At 47.3% G+C, this 20,477-nt stretch overlaps 1 protein-coding gene across 2 annotated transcripts in view; it reads left to right on the plus strand.

Moving 5' to 3' along the window:
- LOC102369484 (galactosylgalactosylxylosylprotein 3-beta-glucuronosyltransferase 1-like) overlaps positions 1 to 20,437 on the plus strand; it is a 32,760-nt gene extending 12,323 nt beyond the window's left edge. The window contains exons 2-7 of one of the 2 annotated variants that reach the window (XM_025211731.1): positions 8,018 to 8,162; positions 10,958 to 11,493; positions 12,478 to 12,774; positions 13,333 to 13,441; positions 14,309 to 14,535; positions 17,361 to 20,437. In XM_025211731.1, coding sequence (XP_025067516.1) covers positions 8,051 to 8,162; positions 10,958 to 11,493; positions 12,478 to 12,774; positions 13,333 to 13,419 — 1,032 coding nt within the window. In that variant the 5' untranslated portion in view covers positions 8,018 to 8,050 and the 3' untranslated portion in view covers positions 13,420 to 13,441; positions 14,309 to 14,535; positions 17,361 to 20,437. Of the gene's footprint in view, positions 1 to 8,013; positions 8,163 to 10,957; positions 11,494 to 12,477; positions 12,775 to 13,332; positions 13,442 to 14,308; positions 14,536 to 17,360 lie in introns of both variants that reach the window. The other variant, XM_025211732.1, reaches the window with a different exon arrangement.
- The last annotated feature ends 40 nt before the right edge of the window (positions 20,438 to 20,477 follow it).

Here is a 20,477-nt window from a genome sequence, read left to right on the forward strand (position 1 = left end):
CGGAGGGAAAGCTCTGTATGAAATACACCACTACTTCAGAGTGGCTCTATTTTGCTTTTGCTTCCTTAATAGCCTGATTTTGCTTCCTCCACCCCTCCAAAATGTATGGTTGATTCATGTGGAATGAATGCTCCTTAAGTTCACAAGTGCATCAAAGGACTTTGGTGCTGACAGAGTTGGACAACAGGAAGGTCAAATCTAGGTTTAAGTAAGCAGCCACGTTTCCTCTGAGGTTAGATGGTCCTAGGGAGTTGCAGCCTTGAATTGGGCTGTCACCTGAGACATTTGAGACCTCCTGCTACTTCTGTTTGGTCCTGAACTGCTGCTTTCTCTCAGGGTATATTTGACACATGCTTCTTATTAGGTTGGAAATATATGGGAGGACAGCTGCAAGGTTTGAACCAGACCACGAAAGGGCCAGAGTTTGAGGGAAAAGAGTGAGCTGGCCTCACTGCAGAGTTGGGGGCAGCTGGTGAGTTTTGGAGCTACATCCAGCCCCCAACCTTTCCTAATAGTGGGATTTTGGTTTTTGGATTGGGCCCATCTCTAGGAAGAAAAAAATATATGAGTTTTTTCAATCCCCTTTCTATGCCCCCTTCTCCTCCCATGGAAGGTGAGTTGAACATAAAGGCTCTGTCAGCACTAATCAGAACTGATTGTTCCCATCCTAGCTCATAGGCAAGGTAACCCCCAGCTACTTCCATCTTGCCTGTGGTAGCAAATAGAGACAGGCATTATCACAGAAGTGCTGGCTGCCACAGGAGCTAGCCAACCAATTTAATTAGCTGCCTTGACAGGTTTTGCTTTTTTTACCCTTGCGAACAAAACGAGGGTGGAGGAGCCCTCTCCTGGTGTATGCTGCTTAGAAATGATCCACATGTCTGGGACAAGGCAGCTGCTCTTGCCTCTCTGAGGAGGTGAACCAGGCTGAGCAGCTTATAGATCCATCAGGCAGGAGCTGAAGGTGGAGAGGGTATAATGGGTGACTTCTCAAAAGACATGCCTGGGTTCAGGGCTGACAGCAGCGCAGTCCCTTACAGCTAAGGGGAGAGATTAACTCAGACTGGGAGAAGACAGTGCCTTTCATTAAGTCTCGGGAGGCAGGATGAAGGACAGTTTCTCCCCAGCTGACTCACTTCATGGCCCTTGCATTGCAGCAGAGATGAACCTGCATAACAATTCCCCATTAGTTCTAATATTTCCATGCAAAGGGAAAGGACCCCCTACCCTTTGCTGGGTCTCCGGTCCTGCCTCCCCCCAAGGGCTTGCAAGCACTTCCATGAAGTCATCCTCACATCCCTTCCCTTTGTGATATATGTCAGTATTGCTCTTTTTCCCCCCCCATCTCACAGATGCCAAGAGTAACATGCCTGAAGTCACATGGACAATCAGTAGCAGAAGAAAGATTAAAACCCAGAGCATCCGTCTTCTGCATCTTGACCAACAATACATCCTTCCTCCTGCAGGTGTTTCTATAGGATTGATACCAGAGCTTGGGGGGTAGGGGCGGGGGGGAGAGAGGTAGGGATCATTCTCTTCAGCAGAACAGACTACCCTGCTGCTTGCTGACAGGCTGCTCAATATAACATGGTTGAGGGGGGAAATGCTGCCTGTCCTCCAAAGAAACAGAACCTTCCTCCCATTTCCCCACTCCCCACAGCTAGATGCTAGGTCTGGAAATGCACGTTCCTTTTCTGTGCTTCTGATCTAATTCAGCCTCCAAGTTGCACAAAGGAACTGCTCAGGCAGTGATGAATCGGGAAGAGAAGAAGCCCAGGGGGGTGGCAGGGGCTGGTCTGAGGGGGTACCCAGACCTTGCTCATCTTCATTAACTTTTTCAGAACAAGACTCTTTCATCCACTTATGTGCCCCTTTCCAGCTGTGCTCTGTGCATCTGAGATAGGCAAGAGATGGACAGCTGCACACCAACAACCCATGGGCTTTTGTTAATGACAGCAGGACAGGATGCAAAGGAAGGGGGAAGAGGGGACAGAAACTTCCAATCAATTCCCATGAGCAGAGGTGGAGCTATGGCTGAGCATCACCACAAATGCTGGAGCTGCCATGAATTATGCATCCCTTGTTTAAAGACAGGTCGGCCTCATCAATAATGAAGGTTCAGCTGCTCTGCCTTCAGCAATGCGGCTCCCACACCGAGAGTTTAGGAACTCATGAAATCTGCATGGGCTTCCCTGAGGTGCAGGAGAAAGCTGGCAAGCAAACAAAGCTGCGGGAGCTTCCTGGGCATAATGCAGGAGCCCGCTGAGCATGCACTGGCCTTGCCCTGGCCTCCCTTGCCAGATGCTTTATTCAGGGCCTCACTCTCCTACCCCTGTAGAAATATGTTCAATGAAAACCTGCACCTGGACTTGAGGGCTCCCACAGTTGGGGAAAAGCATCTGGAAATTAGGGCTTGTTTGACTGAGGTGGACTGATGGCAATGCCACCCTAGGTTTGTATGGTTGTGACTAGTAAACAGCCCTCTGAAACCTGTCCCCCTGTGTCAGTGATAGAGCCTGTGTTTACCTGTCTTAAGGTGATACAGCAAAGGCCTTTTCCTCCAGACTCTTTTCAAGTGGCTTTCTCTCCCCCACCATTTTCCCATTATTCTTCCCATGTTCTTTATCCCAGTTCTCCCAAACCTTCTCTCCTTCCTTTCCCTTCCTAACTTGTTCAATCAGCTGTCTTTTTTCCCTCCATCCTCTTGGGCCTACCAGGGTAGGATTTGTTCCCTTTTGAGCGAGCAGAGAATTCTGCAGACTGACAGGGAGTGAAGAGCATCGCCCATCAAATGCAGGTGAATGCAGAGCCCTGGTCTTCAGCCTCAGGGAGTCACAAGACTCCTGTGTGACACAACTTCCCCCATCTCCGAAATGGAGGCACTGAGCTCCTGCAGCAAGTGTTCATGGGGGTGAGCTGATGCTAGGAAAGTGGTGTGGGATCAGAAAGAGGTAGGAAACTGCTGTGCATCATTCATTATCTATTACTTAATTGTTCTGGCCTGTTTTCCATTGGTCTGATGCCACTGTATTCTTTTCCATCTCTTCTGGCCCTTGCCCCACCCTTTGTTATTACACCTGGTTGGAAAAACCTCTGACAAAATAGGTTTTCCTTAGACTTTGCCAGTTCATCAGCATCAAAATGTTCCATGGAGGCCATCCAGTTTCCACAAAGCTCTTCCAGAAACAGGATGGTGCCTAAGATCAGCCTGGTTTCCTGTCAGCGTGCCTCATCAGCTCCTTGGCTAGTTTGGCCTCCGGAGTCCATGACTGTGAAGTAGGCGGACAAGCAGACAGTCCTGGAATCAGAAAGCAACAAACAGGCATACAAGCTGCTTTGGAGTTGGGAATGCTAAGTCTTTCCCTTCAGAGGGAAATTTGGAAATGTGTGGTTTTCATTTTGAACTGGAACAAATCTATGCTTTGCGATATTGAAATACTCCATAAAACAGAACAACCTTTCTATGCATGATTCAGTTTGTTATGATGAGTTCAGAGTCATTAGAAAGGAGATAATCAGGATGACTGACAGGCAGCCTCTCCCAAAAACTGAGTACCTGCAGCTGCCCCTAATTACAGTCACCTCACTGACCTCTGCCTAATGAGACCTTCCCCTAACACAGGCCTCCCAAACCTTCCTGAAGTCATTTACCAGCCTGATCCTCCCAGGTGACATCCTTCATAGTGCACTCTCAAACCTGAATACACATCTCTAAGGCCACCCCCATCATTGGGGGTCGCCCCCCAAGACTGTTCTCTAAATACACTGCTATTGAGGATTACTCCAGACATGAGTCTCCTAATATGGGTGGCACCTAATCTCTCAGGGACCACCCTTAAACATGCTGGTGATGGTTACCAGTCAGCAGGATTAAATCAGAGGAGATGCTCTGAGCTATAGCCAGGTCTAGCATCAAATCATAGAAAAATAGGGCTGGAAGGGCCCTCAGGAGATCATTTAGTCCAACCCCCTGCTCAAGGCAGGATCACCCTAGCCTAAACCATAAACATGTGTTGTCTGTTCTTAAAAGCTTTCAAGGATGGCAGGATTATTCCACAACCGGTTCCAGGGATTCCACAACTTTTCTGTGTGTGGTTAAACAGTGGAACAGGCTACCTAGAGTTTAAAAGTTCTTCCTAATATTCAACCTAAGTTGCCCTTATTGCAACTTAAAACCATTTTTTCTTGTCCTGTTTTTTGCGCCCACAGAAAATAGCTTATCATCATTCTCTTCATAACCACTCAGCTGGTATTTGAAGATTGGTATCAAATCCTTTTTTCAGTCTTCTCTTCTGCAGACTATATAATCCCAGTTCTTCCAATCTTTACTTGTACCTCATGTTTCCTGGTCATTAGTTGAGTAGCTCATGGTGCTACTTACCATGGCTGCTTGCTTCTTCCCCCTCCCCGAGTGGCCTGAGGAGTTCTCACCCTGTACAGGGAGGTAAGTCTCCCACAAGCTGGCTGCCATTGCATCCCTGGAATGGGAAGCCTGGTGAAGCAGTGTGAAGTGAACAGAGCGCAGGAAATCTTTTCGTTCCAGTCAAATCTCAGGGTTTAAGCTGTGACGGTGTCGATATCTTTAAAAAAAAATGGAAAACAGAAGATTGATGGATGAAATTAAGCAGAGAGATGTGTAATTGGAAAACAGCTCAAGAAGGTTACCAGCAGCATATTGAAGGCATCCATCAAACATCCTGCTAATGTTGTTATGGTTGCAAAATACAAACAGGGACTGCAGCAAGCACGGGGAAAAGGTGGGGGTGGGAAGGGCACTGGGGAAGGAGGATGGCCAGAAAGGGGGAGAAAGCAAGGGGCATGATGAATGAGAGAGAAACTTGGGGACCATAATTGTGGAGTGCTCATAGAGTCCTGGTCTTCTACCCCCACTAGAGAGGACTAGAGGGCAATCCTAGGAGGACAATAATCAAGGTCAGAGAACCTCTGCAGGAGGGCAGATTACAACCAACGCTACGGCTTCATGTGTCTTCCTCTACCTCACACTACAATAACAATATTTGTATTGCAGTAACAACCCTGTTGGGACCTCTGTCAGGATCAGGGCTGGCTTGGGTTTGTTGCTGAGGAAAACACGTGGTCAGAGACAGTCCTTTCCAGGGCAACATGTGTTGGACAGGAGCTGGGGCTAGATAACTGTAATGGTGCTGCCTGATGTGTGCGTCTCATTTAAGAAAATACACTACCCATAAGTGTTGCATAGAGGAGGAGGTGAGTACCAGTGCCAGGAATACCATGCACCTGCTATCTCCCCCTAGGATTGATATGGCCACTGTTACCAAGCAGCTCAGCCTGTCATGTATTTATCATCACAGCACTGCTGGGAGATAGGGCAATGCTGCTATCCCCATCGGATGGTTGTGACACTGAATTGCAGAGACTTAAGGTCCAGATCATTGAAGGTCTTTGGGCTCCTTATTCCCGTGGCTTTTGCCAGGTATCTGGCATTTTGACCTGGTGGAGCAGGAAAGGGGACAGAAAGTGCTGAATTCCAAGGAGTAATCTGAGGCTAAAACCTGACGGCCAAATGAGGAGGGATCAACTGTGCCGGGATGTGTCCTGGTACAACTGATCCATTTCACTGGGAGAAATATATCACCTATTGTCCTGCCCATTCAAAGCAGCACAATCTATCATTACCTCTTGTCACGGCCACAAATTTGGGGCATTTGTGGAATGGCAAGGGGCATGAACATTTGTTTGCTTGGTCTTTGTGCCACTATAAAAATTGTATGATGGCAAAAGTATGAGGAGAGGCGATGTCTGTTTTTACCCCGTGAGCAGTGCCAACCCTCCACTTTTCAGGAAGTGTGGCCAGAATGTTTCGCCTGGGAAAACTTCCTTCTTCATGGCTAATGAACATTTTCTTCCCTCAGGCCTCGGGGGGTGGGGAGCACTCTCATCAAAAGGGAAAGGGGACAGAAGACACCAGCAGAGGACAGCAGAGAAGCAAAAACCCTGAGGAGCTGGCATGTCAGCCAAAGAGAAAGGGTGTGATGTCAGGCAAACACTGGTATCAAACCCAATTAAAAAGTAAAGCACCTGCTTTGAGCAGTAGTGCTAACTCCTCAGCTGGCAATGGGCAGCACTGTCATTGTACCCCTCAGTGTGCCCCAGAACAAATTAGCCCTGCACCCCCCCTGAGTGCCAGCCCCTTCCCCTGCCTAATCTGCTGCTCTAGCCTTTGCTTCCAGGCCAATCCAGTGCTCTGCTTCTTGCTTCCTACCTTGTGTTTCCTCTGCAATCCACTGTTCCCCATTCTGCTCCCTGCCCTTTCTGCCACTGTGCTGCCTGCCCCCTGTCTCATCTGCCATGTGCCATATACAGAGACTGCCCATGCCATAGGTGCCCATGCCATAGGTTGCACACGTGTGGCAGGTTGGCCACCCTTGCCCTAAAAGAATTAAATCCCCGTGGTTATTCATTGCTTTTTCTGCTATACCAGTGCAGGTAGCTGCTGCATTCACAAAGACCAAAGAGGTTGAAAGTGATTCAAAAGAGGAGAAAGGGATGTCCTTAAAGTTATAACCTTAATCTGGCATCTGGATTCCAGCCTTACATCTGCAATAGAGTTTCTAAGCACTGAAGAGTGAGCCATGGTGCATCCACCAGTTCAGAAATAGCCACAGCTTTGAGATACTTGGCTGACTGGATTTCAGAAACCTTGGCCCTAATTTTCAGTAGAACCAATCCCTCATGACTTACATTAAAGCCAACAGGAGTGGTAGGTACGCAGCCATTGCTAAAAATGAAGCTGACAATGTCTCTAGTTGGGCTTCTACTTCTTTGGATTTCAAAAAACATTACTATCTGCACCTGAAAAGTTTGACCTTAATTCCTCTTGAGTCTCAGTGCCCCTCACTTTGTAGGGAAGTTGTGAAGATGGTTTAATCTGTTGTGAAGATGCTTTCTGATACCTTAAAGATGAGCACTGCAGAAATGCCCATATGGAATTTAATAAACCTATATTTAGTTCAGGGTTTGGGTTATATGCAGTAAGTAACATTGGGGATATTTTGGGATGAAAAAAATGTATAGAGTAGCCAACCAGTCAGCAAGCACCATCTCTACTGTGCACTCAGGCAGTGATCAATTGGAAAAAATAGCATGTGATCATGAAAGGAATGGCTGTATCATAACATAGTCACAGAAGGAAGCCAAAATGAAGTTGTATGAGGAAAAAGAATACTGGTCCTCTTTAGGACTACTGTTGTTTTCATCCTTAGTTTGACTATTTGCACATGCGGTTACTGAAATTTTGCATGCAATTATGGTAATCCTAAAAACAATGTTTCCAGGTTACTTGAAAATTTGACTTTGGATGGGTCATGGTTAGGTTCAGGTTTCAACAGCTTTTCATGAGCTGACATTTCAGACTGCCTGCAGATTCAGGAAGACAAACAGCTCTGTATTAGGAATACCTGGTTTCCACATAGGAGGTTTCTTCCTAGGCATAAGGACTAAACACTTGTGTTTATAACCCAAACAAGAGCTGACAGCCTACAACGTAGGAAAGGCTTGTGGCAGCCAGTTCACTACCTCCATAGCTCAGTCTTGCTCATGGGCTTAAAATTAAACCCGTGCTTCAATGAGTTGCTGAATCAGAGCCAAAATTGCTCAGCACTTCCTGGGATCAAAGTCAAAGGCCAAAAGCAGCTGTTAGTTTCTCCCAGGTTGAAGCCTTTTATGCTGGGATCCTAGAGATGGACAAGCCCGGTGTCCCACTGAAAGTATTTGTGAAGTATCTGAATTAACACTTTTCCCCCAGGACAATCCTAATTAGAGTTAATTGCTAATATACACTTATCCCTCCCCTATCTGGATGTGAGTCAAAGCCCAGGAAAGTTATGATCCGAATAAACATTGTGTCTGTTTTTAGTCTAAGTGAGCTGGATACAATCTGTTCACTTGGTGGCCAATGACCCTGGCATAGCCTTCCTAGTGCACATACTGTGCAGACCCCTGGACACCTTACTCTGTGCTCTGTTCTGAAAGGTAGAGAGATGCCTGGGCACTGGAAGCTCTGTGCAGCATGCTGAGGAGACGCAACCTTCTCACCACACTCCTGATTGCCCTGCCATGGGCTCTTCTCCTCACCTTGTGGCATCAGTACCCAACCACCCGCTACCTCAGCCTGCTGAGAAGTAAGTGCAAGCATTTTGCCCTTTACAATGTGACAGCTTGATCATAACAGTGCTATGGCAAGGGAGGTCATGGACTGCATGTTGGGGGTTGTTCTTGTGAGCCCTTGGTGGGAAAGAGCTTCATGGAAATAGTTAGACCAGCAGTTCCCTATCTATGGTAGGGGTACCACCAGTAGTATGCAGACATCCTGTCAGAGGTATACATTAACAGATTTATTACAATTATTTTATATGACAAAAATGTGCTGGTGGTACTCAAGGTTGTATCGTTTTAAATTGGTGGTGCGCAATCTGGCAGAGTTTGGGAACCACTGGGTTAGACAAAGAGAAACTTGCCCAGAGAACCCTACAGGTTCTGGCTCCAGCAATCACCCCGGTAGTTTTCATGGGCTCTTCTGCCTGGATAGAGCCTCAGAGGGCTTTTCTTTACCAGTTCGAGCAAGTTGGGAGGTAAGCCGGGGGGATGAGACTAAACACACTTCTATCTGAGCCAAACAATCCAGAGCTATAAGCTCACTCATGAGGTTGCACTGGACTTGTTCCCAGCCCCTGCTTTTGAGCCCTTGGTCTCTGGCAGGCCTGAGGACGGGCACTGGGGACAAGTCTGAACCAGCCTCATGGACAAACTTCCAGTTCTAGGGTATATCAGCAGACTCAGGTGAGTGAAACATGGACTCAGTCCTGGCCTCCCTAAGACCCACTGCTTGATGAGGTATAGACAACCCCAGAGAGCAGCCCTGTTTAGCATACATTGTAATTACAGCTGAACCTTCCCAAAGAGACTTCTGTTGATGCCAAATCGACAGAACTTGCATTCACATAATTTTTTCCCCTAAACTCTCCGACTGTGTCACTACTGCTGAATTAATGAAAGTGCTGGTGTTTTAACACTGTTTTATGCAGGCCTGCTCTGAGCAGGGATAGAGGGCAGAATATTTACAAAACTGGAAGCCACTTTGAAGTCCTGTCAGTGCTATTACTCCTCTGCTGTGACCAGAGTTAATACCCAAGCCCAGCTGAGCAACTGCAGTGCTTTGAGGATAATGGACTTGCTGTGACCATGCCTGGTCATTCTGGATTAAAGGTTAGGTCAGGTGAAATACAAAAAACAGAAGAGCAGGGCATAGCTAAGCAAGAGCAAGAGAGCTGCTTTGGGGTGATGGAAGTAGGCAGGGTGCTGACTTAGCTGGGGTTTCTGCAAATGGCATTGCCTGTGTGCTGTTTGCGGCTGTTTTTGTCATCTCTGCTCAAGGTAAAGAGCAGCTAGGTAGGTTTTGCAAATGCTGATTAATTAACGGGGAATCGCCAGAGTCTATGCCTCAGAGTCCTCCTCCAAAAGGAAAAGGTGAACCTTCTAAAAGTCCTGTACTCAGCAAAGAGGCAACAGCAGGAGCAGCAGCGAGCACAGCACTGGAGCTCCACTTGTCTGCACTTCATACAACTTTTCTACCCGGTCCACAAGGCTGATTCTGTCACACCCGCAAAGCATCAGCCTGTCACAGGACTTGCATAACACAGCCAGGTTTTTCAAATGCCACATTTTTCATCAATAAGTAACCTTGTTCCTGAAATTGGAAACTTTTTCATGACTGCTTTTTAAGTTCCCTTTCCTGCCCGCCCCAACAAACCTGGAAAATGAAAAACAAGAAAAAAGAATTGTTTTTCAGTTCAACAGTTTTCTTTATTCCCCACTTTTTTTTTCCTTTCTCGCTGTCCCTTTTCAGTGGTAAATTCTTGGGGGTGGGGGAAAGGAAAGAAAGGAGCAAAAATGAAAAAAAGATCATTAACATTTTCAAACAAACAGAAAACAATTCCATTTCACAACCTGCTGAAGGAAAATGACTGTGACATTTTTCAACCCCCCTCCTCCTTCCCACAAAAAAATCTTTGTCTTTTTTTTTTTTTTTTTTTTTTTTACATTTCAAGTGATTTGCTGGATTTAACCCTGCCTGAACTCTTCCAGTTTCCATTTTCTGAAGGCTCTAATTAATTTTTAAATCAGGATGGGAAAATAAAAAAGCAATTACAAAACAGAGGGGGACACGCATTCATCACATTAAAGCTTATATTCATGGAGTCTCAGTGAGAGAGAGCAGATGTGGTGTTTTCAGGTAACCACGAACTGTGGTTGCCGTAGTTTCAGCGGCTGGCAGGCGAAGTGTGGGTGAGACTCTCAGAAGAAGCAGTCTGCAGCGTGATCCAGTTTTAGACGCTCTGCTTTCTAACACGTTCCCAGAAAACCTAGACGTGCTCAGGACCCAGCTCCAAACAAAATGATTTCACCTTTAGGATGTAAGTTGTGCTCTTCTTGAATGCTGTTGTGGCACATCTAACACTACCTCCTGTTTGTTAAATCTATATGCTGCCTATAAGGACAGCACTGTTTGGTGGCTGCATCAGGTCACAAGTAAAGAGCTCTTGGCTTCCTCTTTCCCCATTATAGATTCATAGATGCTAGAGTTGGAAGGGACCTCAACAGATCATTGAGTCTGACCCCCTGCCTGGGCAGGGAAGAGTGCTGGGCTCAGATGACCCCAGCCAGATGCCTATCCAGCCTTCTCTTAAAGACCCCCATGGCATTAGGAAACATCCCACATTTGGTAGTCACAGCAAAACCTCTCAAGAACCAAGCAGTGACATTGGTCTGTGAGAGATTCACTCTCCTATGCTGTCATCTGTAAGGAACCACAGCTCCTTCTCTAGATAGATCACAGACTGACAGATTGGTATCAACTGCCCCCTCATGTGCTTTGCTTTTTGACTCTCGCCTTCCTCTTCCTCCCTTTTTGCCTCAGAAGAGACAGACGAAAATGTCACAGCTAAAGCTACCTTCAACAGCACATCCCCACTGAGAGAGGAGGGGCTCCCATCCTGCATCCGGCAGCCGCCCACAGGGGCAGCTCCTCGAATCATCCAAAATTATGTGTACTCGAGGCCTCCGCCATGGTCGGACACGCTGCCCACCATCTTTGTAATCACACCCACCTACACGCGGCCGGTGCAGAAGGCCGAGCTGACCCGGCTCACCAACACCTTCCTACATGTGCAGAACCTGCACTGGGTGGTGGTAGAGGACTCACCCCGAAGGACCAACTTGGTGTCCAACCTGCTGGAAAAGGCAGGGCTCAACTTCACACACTTGAACGTGGAGACCCCCAAGAGTCTGAAGGTGGGTCTGTCCTGGATGCCCTCCCACACCCCAAGGGGGACGCTGCAGAGGAACTTGGGGCTGCACTGGCTGAGGGATAGCTTCAGCCACACGCCGCCACCAGAAGGAGTCGTGTACTTCGCCGACGATGACAACACCTACAGCCTGGAGCTCTTTGAGGAGGTAGGACATCATGAAAGAGCAAAGCAAAGTGTAACTATCCACCTCTACAGGGCCAGATCTTTCCTTTGCTGTGTGCCTACAAAGGGCCCTGGGGCTCTGCAACCCCCACAGGCCTTCTGCACTAAGTGTGAGGAAGAGCTGTCAGCTGTGCTCAAAGGGTCCATACCCTGGAGCTGTGCCTGGTGGGGTTCCCTCTACCTCACCAGGCTGGGTGAGCTGGGTGCCAGGGTAGGAGAAGCTAGAAAACCAACAGCTTTGCAAATCCACCAGTCTTTGTTCCCAGCAGAGATGGAGTCAGGTGTTCAGAGCAGAGGCATGTCTGAAGGAGCAAAAGGAATGGGAGGAAATATAGAGCCTTGGGGCTAAAAATCATTACATGGTCACCTTCTTTTGGCTAGTGGAGCAAGGGTATTTTGGTGGACAAACAGCTCTGCCTGCTTAGGAGGGCAGCTAAGGAGAACAGCCCTATATGTCCCTGAGCCAGAGGGAGTGCTAAGGTCATGGCTAAGGGGAGATGCACTTAGCTGAAAGAAGCGACTGAAGGTGAATGGGAGAAGAGCAGGGAGTGACACAACAGGGGGATGGCAAGAAAGTTGCTTTGATCACAGCTGTGAGGAAATAGAGCTGAAAGTGGGGAACAGTAGTGCATAAGCATCAGAGGAGGGACTGGGCACATGTGGAGGAGGCAGGCATGCAAAGGCAATCCCATCAGCAGGTAGGAAGGCTGGTGGCCAGGTCGGGTTAGAGGATGGAGTTAGTTGTTGGGCTGAGATGGAGAGGAAAGGATGGGAAGGTGTCAGGAGAGTGGACAAGATCAGGCAGAAGGAAACAGTAGAAAAGGAAAGGCTGCAAGGGGTGACTATGAGGCAAGCCTGGTAGAGTGATTCTGTGGTGAGGGATCAAAGGGTGAGAAAGCAGGAGCCTGGCATGCAAAGGGAGTGGGGTCTTCACTGAACCTTCACACTGTTTTTTTCTGGCCCGCAGATGCGCTACACACGGCGGGTGTCTGTCTGGCCTGTAGCCTTTGTGGGAGGCCTGCGGTATGAGTCCCCCAAAGTGAGCCCCTCAGGGAAGGTGGTGGGCTGGAAGACAGTTTTTGACCCTAACCGACCCTTTGCGATCGACATGGCAGGCTTTGCCGTTAGCATCAGACTGATCCTGGAGAAGCCCCAGGCCAGTTTCAAGCTAGAGGGAGTCAAGGGAGGCTACCAGGAAACCAGCTTGCTGAAGGACCTGGTGACGATGGATGGATTGGAGCCCAAAGCTGCCAACTGCACAAAGGTTGGCATAATGAGGGGCTTTGCCTTGCTGGGATCTATCCATCACCCAACCTCTGAACATTCCCCACCCCGGCATTCCAGTACCCTGTTCCCCCCTCTCCCTTTCCCTTCCAGCCTGCATCCCACCTGTGCTTGCACCAAGGCATGTCAGCACAGAACAGCATGGTAGAGAAGTGAGTTAACAAAAGTGCTTTGCAGCTGAGCAGCTCTTGGAGCCCTACAGAGCTGTGCTGCTGTGCAGTATAATTAGATTGTTAGAGATGGGCCCCCACTGTGGGATTCAGATCCCAATTCCACCAAGGCAGAGGAAGGTTCAGTGAGGTTTTTGTTCAGGCTCATCTCTCCTAATTGGTATTGTTTATTACATTTACTTCAATATTCATTTGCTGGTTTTGTGAGTGCCTATAAAAAAATCCCATCCAGCCCCGACTCACATCACTTTCTCCCAGACACCTAATGCATTTCAGAGCATTGGCTGTTCAGGAATGAGCATGCTGGTGGGATTGGTTTCTCCATGAATTCCAAATGGCCTATGAACTCTCTCTGCATTTCCCTGTAGGTTTTGGTCTGGCACACACGGACTGAGAGGCCAACACTGGTTAATGAAGGCAAGCGTGGTTTTACGGACCCACGGGTAGAAGTATAAAGTGGCATTATGGCCCCAGGATGTGAGTATCCCTGTATCCATAGCACTAATATATACAGTAATATCTCTGCAAGCATGTATATTCAAACCCAATCCACAGATACACAGCCCCAAACTGGGGTCTTGAGAGCTGCTCTGTCTACAGTCCATGCGCAGGGTGGGGAGATGTGGGCAATAGCTCATTGACCTCAATAGCTTGCTTTTCTGATAAATCTAGTTCCAAGGCTTGCCTGGAAGGAAAAAGAAACCAGACAAAAATGGAATTAAAAGCATAGCTTGAAACCCATCCTGATACGCACGGACAAATGGCAAGAATGCAGGGAAAAATCACACATGTCTTGCAATATGCACAGACATTCATGCCAGTGGTGACCAGGACACTGCCCTGGCTTTGCCTGCATGTCTGTGCTGCTCACAGCAGGACAAGTCAGAGTGCCAGATGCTAAAAGGAGAGATTGGGGGAGGCACACCTTAAGGAACACAGATTCCTTTAACATTATATGCAGCCAAATTGTAAGCCTGCTATAGCCTCCAAGGTGAGACTGTTCTTCTCTGAGAGTGGGATAAGTTCAGTGGGCTGAAAAAGCTGACTGCTTTGCCTGTACTCTGTACATCTGATACACATGAAATACCTCTGGAATTCAACCCATTAAGCCCGTTGTTGCTTCCCCCGACCGTTCCCATGAGTGGGCTTTTTTGTTTTCAATTTATTCAATGCTCTGTGCCAGTAACTTCCTGCCTCCTCCATTCTCTTCCTCTTCCCATTGGGACCAGCTCCATGTACACCCACTGTTCTCTGCTGTGAATGAAGTTCCCTGATGGCTTTTAGTGGCCGAATCTTCTTTGCCTTATTCATGCTAATATCTGCTTCCCTCCCTCCTCATCCCAGTTAGGCACCACCTGAGGTGACACTAGTGACTGCTTCAGGGTAAAGAAGGTGACAGTGACTGCTAACCCTTGTGTCAGCCAACCCAGCTCTGAACTGGTACTGATAAGGCCAGGGGCTGCCAAGAACCAAGCAGGATCCTGCTCTTCTCTCGCTCACTCTCTCTCTCTGACAAGCACCGAGTCATTCTCCATAGCAAATGCCATGCACGTGCAGTTTATCATCTCAGGGTTGGTTTCCTTCAGATTATTTGTTATGAGGAACGAGAATGCTTTGTTTTGTGACCCAGACCGAGCTGAGTGATTCATATTCCCCCCTTCCCTCCCCCCGCCTTCGCACCCCCTAGCAGCTTATCTACAGGAAAGATTTTGGCCTTCTCCTTTCTGTCACTTCCCTATCTCATAGTTTCATGCCAGATTCATAGCTGATGCAAACAGGTGTTGCTTTGTTGATTACAGTTGCATTTGGCTCTTTTGCTGTGGTAGAGCTTGGCCTACCTTCTATTCAAGGGCACTGTGGTCCTTTAATCCAGGTTGCGGGTAGCATCCATTCCAATAGGATTTTCCAAAGCAGCAGTCCTCTGATGTAAAGAAAGAACCTCATTGTGTCACAGATAAATAGAGCCACGGGAGCCTATATCAATGACCCCTTGGGCAGCCAAGCCAGATTCCATTGCCACACTTAAAATTTTAACTCACCATCACCACTTGTGGCTGGGCTAAACCTCTTAGAGCCCCCAGTAGCCTGCTTGGCCACTGTCTTGAGATCAAGCCTGTTGATTTTTGGAAGTTATCGGGCCTCCTGTTTGCAGAGGGTGGCGTGCAGCAGAAGACAAGAAAAAATATTGTCATTTAAGGTGTTCTGTTCTGTGCTTATTGGGACTGGAAGGGGCCTCCTAGGCTGTATTTACAGACAGTCAGCTGTCCTATAGAGGCCATGAGATCTTCTGCTCTGGCCCTTCTCAAACAGAACAGCTACAAAACATCCTATAAGATAAGAAACCTACAGCATGCTGCAAGCAAAGAACAGGGGAGACCAGAGTGCTAGCAATGCCTACACCACTGCCAGGCCTGGGAACTTGCTAGGTAAAAATATCTACAGGATGAGGCATATTCCTCCCTCCCTAGCATAGGAATGTGTCTCTGTAACAGGCTAGGTCTGGCCTGCAGAGTCCAGTACTTTTCTGAAATTTCCTTCAATTCCTAAATACTTCAGAATCTAAATTCCTTAGATCCAAGTGACATGGCCTAGGCAGATATTTGCTTGCTGCAAGGCTCCATGTTTTATAAATACCTTGTCAAACTGCTTGTAAGACTTCCCAGCAGAGAGCACAGCACATGCGTGCATAGTTGGAATACCACAGGCACAGTGCAATGGGACACCCCAACCATGTCAGCTGCAAAGATTATGCTCCAGCAGGTACAGCCCTGAATAGTAGCATCTTCTTCCTACTCTCATCCCTGCTTGCCTCCTACCACTCACAGGCCTCTGTCTCACATACCTAGCGTGACTATCTGCAGTAAATGGAATGGGAACAGGGGAGAGGATCAGAAACATGCCTTTGTTTTCCATCTGATGTGGGACAAAAGTGCCTGGAGGATTTATAAAGAAAAAAAATCTCTCTCTTGGTATTTGCACTAGAACTCATGAGCTAGGATAGTCAGTGAACACCTGGAAGTCTGGTAGGAGTCAGGACCATGAGGAAGGTCCCCAACACTGTCCCCAAACCCTATGCTTGTGAAATGGCAAGAAAAACAGAAGAGCCCCAGATGGAGCCAGAGAAGGATTTTCCCCAGGGTGGATATTGTAGAAAATGGATGTAAGGCTGCTCCCCAAGGCCCACCTGGCCAGCCCTGATCAAGCATGCATTGGGGCAGGGCTGATTGCAGGAATATGTTGAGCAGTCAGGAAATTCCTGGGGGCATCTCTGTTATGAAAGGGCCCCAAATCAGCCCAGGTTCAGAAACACACAAAGGTGGCTTAAGGCCACCCCCTGGCTGCAGATGTTGTACTGAACTTCTACGGAACACAGCAGCAAAAGCCGCTTACTCCCTGCAATCATTTGACAGTGGAAGCAATTTTGGATCAGGCTCCTTAAAACTCTTTGGGTTTTTTGTTTGCTGCTGTTCATGCTTTGAGGTCTGCTGATGCAAAGTGGGGCATAAGAGACCGACAAAATTGTCATTAGAATCTGTTTACCAATACCCTTGAAAGAGCAGCCCTCCCTTATGGTTTTGCCTCCCTGTGAATTAAAAGACTGAGAAAACTCTCAAGCTGTATTTCCAAGACCCCCTAACAAGTCCATCAGCCAAAACAAGAATGACAAGATTTGATCTTCCTGCTATCCATTTAAAACTAAATTAAAGGCAAAAATAGCAAGGAAGAGAGGAATTTGGTTTATTTTACAATATCTTCCAGGTCTTCATCCTACTCCCTAAAGAAGCAGAAAAGAGGCCGAGCCTAATATTTTTCCTTTGCAGCTGCTGTGAGCATGAGAACAGCCTCTTGAGTTATCTGCACTTACATTTTAATATCCTCCCTCTCCCTCCTGGGCCTGTGTATTGATTAGAGTCAACACTTTACACGCTACATAAATAACCGTCCTTAAACAAAGTGGTGAAGGATGGTTGTTTCTCCATCCTTGTTATAACATAGTTTCTTTTTGCTTGTGTGGACAGGAAAAAAAATCAATGCAGTCACATTAGAGAGCTGTTCTTCAATACTGGGGCATACTCAGAGTCAGTCTACAGCTGAGTTACAACCTGGTTACAGTGCCATATGCCATTGCCCTTTGACCCAGCTACAGAACTGCTACACTTCGTAGTACAGGTGGCACCCAACAAAGCACCAACCACGTTCTTAAACCTTTGATGTGCCTGTTGCACAGTAAAGGAATACAGCTACTGTCCCTTCTGCACTACACGGAGGAACAGTGTTGTAATGGAGCCGAGGGATAGTTCTTTGGGAAAGGGCCTCTAGACAATATATCCGGTGCTGTGTCAATATTTGTCTTCTTACACCTCATTTTGACTCCACTTCTTTTTTGGTTTTGCAGGGGCACTGGGGAGAGTTTACTTCATAGGTGTTCCAGCAGCGGACTCTCACGTTGCCAGTTCTGCCCAGCTCTCTGTTACAACAATGGAGGAAGATGCTGCCCACCAGGTCATGACCATGTCTACCAGCTCCCCATTGTCCCAAAGCTAGTAAAAATCAGGGACAGAGCTGATGTGGTACCCTGTGGCCATGTGGAATTTCACCTTTGACTTAAGCACTAGCCACCAGTGCTTGGCTGAGAGATCCATCTACTGGAGTCCTATGTTTTTAACCAATGGCTGGAAGATGACTTTTTAAGGTACAATCTAAAATCCCTGCTGTGTCATCTCTGGCCTAAAGGAACATCACCCAGGCTTCTTTTGGAGACCAGGGCTCTCCATACCAGTGAGAAGCCTCTGAAATTGCCTGCTCTGAGGACATGAAACCTGAGCTTCCACAAAGCTGTCACAAGCTATGATAGTTCAGAGGAGGGAGATGTTGTGAAAACACAATGAGAAATCTGTCTGCTTTAAAAACTACTTTAGAACAAGCTCAACCTGAGGGGATCTTCCCCTGAGGGTGCAAGCCTTGAAGGACTGTCTCTGTCTGGCCCGCAGTTCAGGCTTTGAATTTGGGACAGAGGTGAGGTTACAGCATCTCATACTGCATTTGGAAGTTCTCAGAAGTACTTGGGCACTTCCTCTCTTGGTATTCAAGGTGCCCAGGTGCTAATTTGGGCATCTCGGCTGAGGACTATCTAACTTCAGGCTTCATGTTTGCAAACTTGGGCCACAGTGTCACATTCCAAGAGGTGGAGTTTGTTGGATAAACACCCTCTCCCATGTCAGGGAGAGGCAGTAGATCTGCTAGAAATTGTGTTTCCCATGTCATGTTTGTGCATGTTCTCCCAGACACTGAAAAGCAGGGACAGTGCCAGAATGGACTTTAAATTATTGCCAGAGCACTGGGATCCTTGTTGCACTAGCACCAGATGTTTGAGTTGATCAGCTGCTTTGGGTCTTAAATGCAGTATCACCCCTCAGGCTCCAGCTCAGAAATGTTGCCTCTGCACAGTGAAGTGGCAGTGAGTGAGCAGCATTCAGCAACAAAGAAACCAGAGTGTTTTATCACCTCACTATGAGAACATAAGAGGGACGAGGACCAACATCAAGAGACAAATGCTGAGTAACTGGGACCCTTAATGACAACTAAGCAGCTCTGAGCATGAAAGGAATCAAATACAATGGAGACTCTGAGTGAAACTGTGAGAGTGATTGGCTATGTGAGCAGAGATAAGGGACAGTGTCTAGTGTGGAGGAGTCCTCATTCCCCCAGCAGAGGAGAGGTAGCTGGGGCATTGGCCAGACATAGAGGAGCCTCAGAGAAAGAGGTGACCATTGAGATAGATGTGTGAGCAGTATTTAAAGCACAAGTGTCTGTACTGTGGGGAAGGGATTGTCTCTCATGCTCCTAGAGGAAGACTCCTCCTGATCAAACCTCAAGAACCCTCTAATCATACCTTGAAGACCTCGGTACTCACAAGGTTTTGGGACTAATGAGCCACCCTCTCCAAAAAAAACAACCCAAACCCTGAGCTGGCAGGAGACTTATTTATTTGTTGGCTTATTTATATTATGGTTCTGTTCTGCCCATTCTCTATTTTCTAGCCTGGATCATCTGACCTGTTTCTGAAGAATGAGAATTTTTCCCCTGCCATACTAAACTCTTTCAGCTCCTACAGAGGAATGGCAGATTTTGTGTTCCCTGCTGAAATGTCATATGTTTCATGCTCCCTGCGGGGGTTTTAACTAGTGTCTTAAACCAGCAAAATAATCAGAAGCACAGTAATGAGGGGAGTAAGTGTCAAGGAAAGAAAGTTATTGTATGTGGTAGGCATGGATGAAACTAAGGCTGTGCCAAGTTTCCCAGCCCCCAGCAGGTGCCTTGTGGGCTGAATGTATACAGGCAGCCACCCTCTCAGAAGACAGACCCCAAGGAATCTTGGGAAGCTTCCAAGAAAAGGACAGCCTATTTGAGGGGTAGACATGGGCTTTGTTCTCTTATGCATAGAAGTCAGTAGCAAAACTCCTCCTTCACTTCAATGGGAGTTGGATGAGGGCCAGGGTGTTAAGGAGTTGGGGGGGGGGGTGAAGAAAGAAGCAAGAAGAGTCATATCTGAGCAAAGGGCATGAAAAATAAAGAGATGGGTTGCAAACAGAGATTCCTGAGTTTGACTTCAGTCAGTGCTCATCCTCATCACTGATGGGCCATCCCATTGGCCATCTCAGCTTGGAGAAGAAATGAATGGGTCACGGAGACTGAACTCCCCTCCTGTCCCTTGAAAGAGCTCTTCAGGGGCAGCAGCCTGGACTGCCAGGAGACAATGCTGTACCATTGCCCATGCTTCCCCTGTCTTATATGGAGAGGTCTTCAGTCTCTAAGATGGTCACTTACCTGGAATCTGTCCTTCCTTTCTCACCTGATGAGGGGCTGGGAGTAGGCCTGCCATTCTGCTGGGCTCTGCTCACCAACCTGAATCATCCAATAAACTGTCTCCTAAATTCACATTGCTTTTAATAAATGGGCAAGAAAAGCAAAATGAAAGAACCAATTTAGCATCTTCCATGTTCACCTGATGGGAAGGCAGGACCTCTATCAACAAGGGAAAGGAAGTGACAGTATTCAGTAACTCCCTAGACTTCAGCTAAGGAAAACTTAAGTTCAAAGTTGGCTAAGTAAAACAATAGAGCCACTTCAAGTACCTAAGAGGTAGTATTTATTGGGCCCTCATCACCCCTTTTGTCAGTCAATATAGGTAATACCAGTTCCCTAGGTGAAACAAGCTATGCCATTGAAAGTATAATTGCTTCCACATTAGGGCTTTGTTGGCATAGCTGCTGACAAAAAATATACATTGGCAGGAAGATCACAGCCCTATCCCGCAGGGCTCTGCTGGCAATGCTTTTAATAGAGATCAGGCCTAAGTGGTAGAGCCAGAAACTAAACCCAGATTCTCTTCATGACAGTCCAGGGTCCCCAGTCAATGTTGTTTCTACTTCTGCTAGACTGTGTGTCTACTAGGAAGCAACCATTTAGAACTATCCAGTGTAATGGATTGTTTCTTGGTAGACCAGACCCA

Source organism: Alligator sinensis, unplaced genomic scaffold, assembly GCF_000455745.1.
Source record: "Alligator sinensis unplaced genomic scaffold, ASM45574v1 scaffold344_1, whole genome shotgun sequence".
NCBI classification, from domain to species: Eukaryota; Metazoa; Chordata; order Crocodylia; family Alligatoridae; genus Alligator; species Alligator sinensis.